The 2,611-nt window shown below is 46.2% G+C and overlaps 1 protein-coding gene across 1 annotated transcript in view; it reads left to right on the top strand.

The window, feature by feature from the left end:
* Positions 1–2,611, top strand: part of SZT2 (seizure threshold 2 homolog (mouse)) — a 120,463-nt gene that overhangs the window by 106,515 nt on the left and 11,337 nt on the right. Inside the window, exons 61-63 of the mRNA XM_015406564.1 lie at positions 1,476–1,601; positions 1,998–2,200; positions 2,446–2,539. Of these exons, the coding sequence (XP_015262050.1) occupies positions 1,476–1,601; positions 1,998–2,200; positions 2,446–2,539 (423 nt within the window). The remainder of the gene's footprint in view (positions 1–1,475; positions 1,602–1,997; positions 2,201–2,445; positions 2,540–2,611) is intronic.

Raw genomic sequence — 2,611 nt, forward strand, 5'->3', positions numbered from 1 at the left:
CTATGGGCCTGAGCTGCTGGCCACACCAAAGTACCTGCAAGCCGAGGAGAAAACAGCCCAGGTGGTATTGAGGTGCTGCTAACAGGATCTTCCCTGTCTCTTGGCCTGTGTTATGAACACTGAGTTTCCCTGGACAACACACCTGCTTTGATTTCTATGACTGCAGCAGTTCTAAAAAATGTATATTGTAGCAGGACTGTATCCAGGAAAGCCAGTTCACACATTGTACTTTCCTACATAATCTCTGTGTCTAGGGACGGTCAGCTGCAATTGCATGGAGGCTACTCACCTATTTTGAATTGGTGTCCTTGATTGTTGGCGATTATATTGGTACCCTGTTTTGTCTAAGCCACTGTTCACTGTTATGAGTGAAGCAGTGTGCTCCAAGTGGCCATACTGAAACAGATGTTCATGGGATAGTGCAGTGCAGTGTAGACAATAGGAGTCTCTTTGCAGCTAGGGTTGCTGTGAGCAACAGTGCTGAATATAGTATGAGAAGCTCACCAGGATGAGAGATTAAACTGGACCGTGTGTTGCCACCCTAGCAGTTGTGCTACTGGGTTCCAACATCTGATCCTTTCACTGTACATCAGGATTATTCATTTATTTAATTTGGTAAATGGATACTTCATCTCATCCAAAACACTGGAGCAATTTATAGCATAAACCATGGCACATCTGCGTATCAGATTTGCCCAGACCAAACAGTGGACTTAAAACTGTTTTTCCTAAGACTTCTCCAGGGTATACTGCAAACATTTGATATAATCTCTTATTTGTGCTGGATGGTGTTCAGGAAAATGGCTCAGTTTCCATGTTTATACTAGAAAAAGTTAGTACCTTGTTTAAAAGGTGCTAACTTTTAGGCAGAGTCTCCTTGACATGTCTGGGCAGCAAACACTGTCATGCTGCTTGCTACTTGAAACCGCAGGCTCAAGTGCCTACGTGAGTCTCAATCATATAAGTAGATGTATTAACTTAGTGTTTCAGGTATGACCTATGTCACTCATTCCCATTTGGATCCTTGCATGTATGAACTACAAAGCCACAAAAGGGGTTGTGTGAAATAAAATGAAACACAGCAAGGTGTGTTGGTACAATCACTCATTTATGTTCCTCACTCTTGTTACAGCAGCAGGCTGAATTTATGTTGCTTAAAATGATAGGCATAGATGCAGTTGAAGCAAACTTGTAAATATTCAGGAGAGGAGTCAGGACTGAGACTTAAAGGGACATGCAGTCTTGTGAGGTGCTGCATATTCAGTTCTCTGATCTCTACAGATAAGCTGTCATGTCTGTGTGTGAGGTCCGTGGCCAGGAACAAAACATTTGGGAGCTGAGCTTTATCATCATCGTGTCAGTCCCCTTTATTCTCCAAGACGTCCATGTGGAAAAGGGTGATCAGTCCCATTAGATGATATAACCACAGTCCAGAAGTATGTGATGATTACCCATTTATGTGTGTGTATGTGCAGATTGCAGATTTGGAAACCCTGAAGCAGTCATCGCGCTTGGTCCACTACTGTGCTACACCACTGCTCTTTGATCCTACCTTCCGGCAGCAAATTCAGGCTGACCAACAGGGCAAGCCAGAGGGAAAGGTGAAAAGTTTGGGGAAGGGTCTGTGCATATTCCCTTGATATGTGTAATCAAAGCTGTTTCTTGGGTTTTGGTGCAAGGCCCCTTCCCAAGAGGTTCTTTGAAAAAACTAGGTCACACCCTGACTTGGACAGCCTGGGCAAGTCCGATCTCAGAAGCTAAGCGGGGCTGACCCTGGCAAGCATTAGATGGGAGTCCTCCAAAGAATACCAGGACCGGGAGGCAGAGGCAGGCTATCAAGCCACTTCTCTGAATGTCCTGCATGCCCCAGTAGGAGTCGCCAGAGGTCACCATGACTTCCAGGCATGGGCGCACATGAACACGCTCACAAAAAAGCAAAAATACCAAAAAAACCCAAAACACCTAGGTCACTATCTCTTTTCTTGCTTGCTATGCAGAAGCGGCACCGTTCAAATGACTCCACGGCATCCAGCAGGGACCGCAGCCACAGCTGCGACTCTACAGAGGGGCTGCCATGTCGGGCCAAGGATGAGGCCTGGCTGCTAGAGCTGTGCCATACATTCCTGCAGCAATATATCCAATACCTGCAGAGCATGGGCTTCATCTTGGTGCAGGTGCGCCCCGCCTCACCCACCCGCAGGTCAGTGGGGATTAAAAGCAGCAGGGGCTGTCTTAAATTTAGGAACAGCAGGTAATTACTGTTTTAGGAAGTGATTAACTGCACATGAGGATCTGCTGCAAAATGTGGCTTGGAGATGTTTAGGAATATTTACTTCAGAAAGAAAAAAAGTGTGGGGTGTCCAGTCTGGTACTTGTCATCCAGTCTGGTTAGGATGCCCTGGCAGATCCATTATCTTCCCCCAATGATAACTTTTGGTTTTGCAGCAGCACAAGTCGGATCAGAGCTCTGGCAGCAATGGGCAGTGAAGGGCGAGGATCCTTCTCATATACCAGACCAAAGACTGATGGGAGTCCAAAGGTAAGCAGCCTGGTATTGAACAGCAAGACCTTCTGGTATAACCGCATCAGCCCATATGGCCTGCTCTTTAGA

This window comes from Gekko japonicus, unplaced genomic scaffold (genome assembly GCF_001447785.1).
Source record: "Gekko japonicus isolate JY-2015 unplaced genomic scaffold, Gekko_japonicus_V1.1 scaffold115, whole genome shotgun sequence".
Taxonomy (NCBI): Eukaryota; Metazoa; Chordata; class Lepidosauria; order Squamata; family Gekkonidae; genus Gekko; species Gekko japonicus.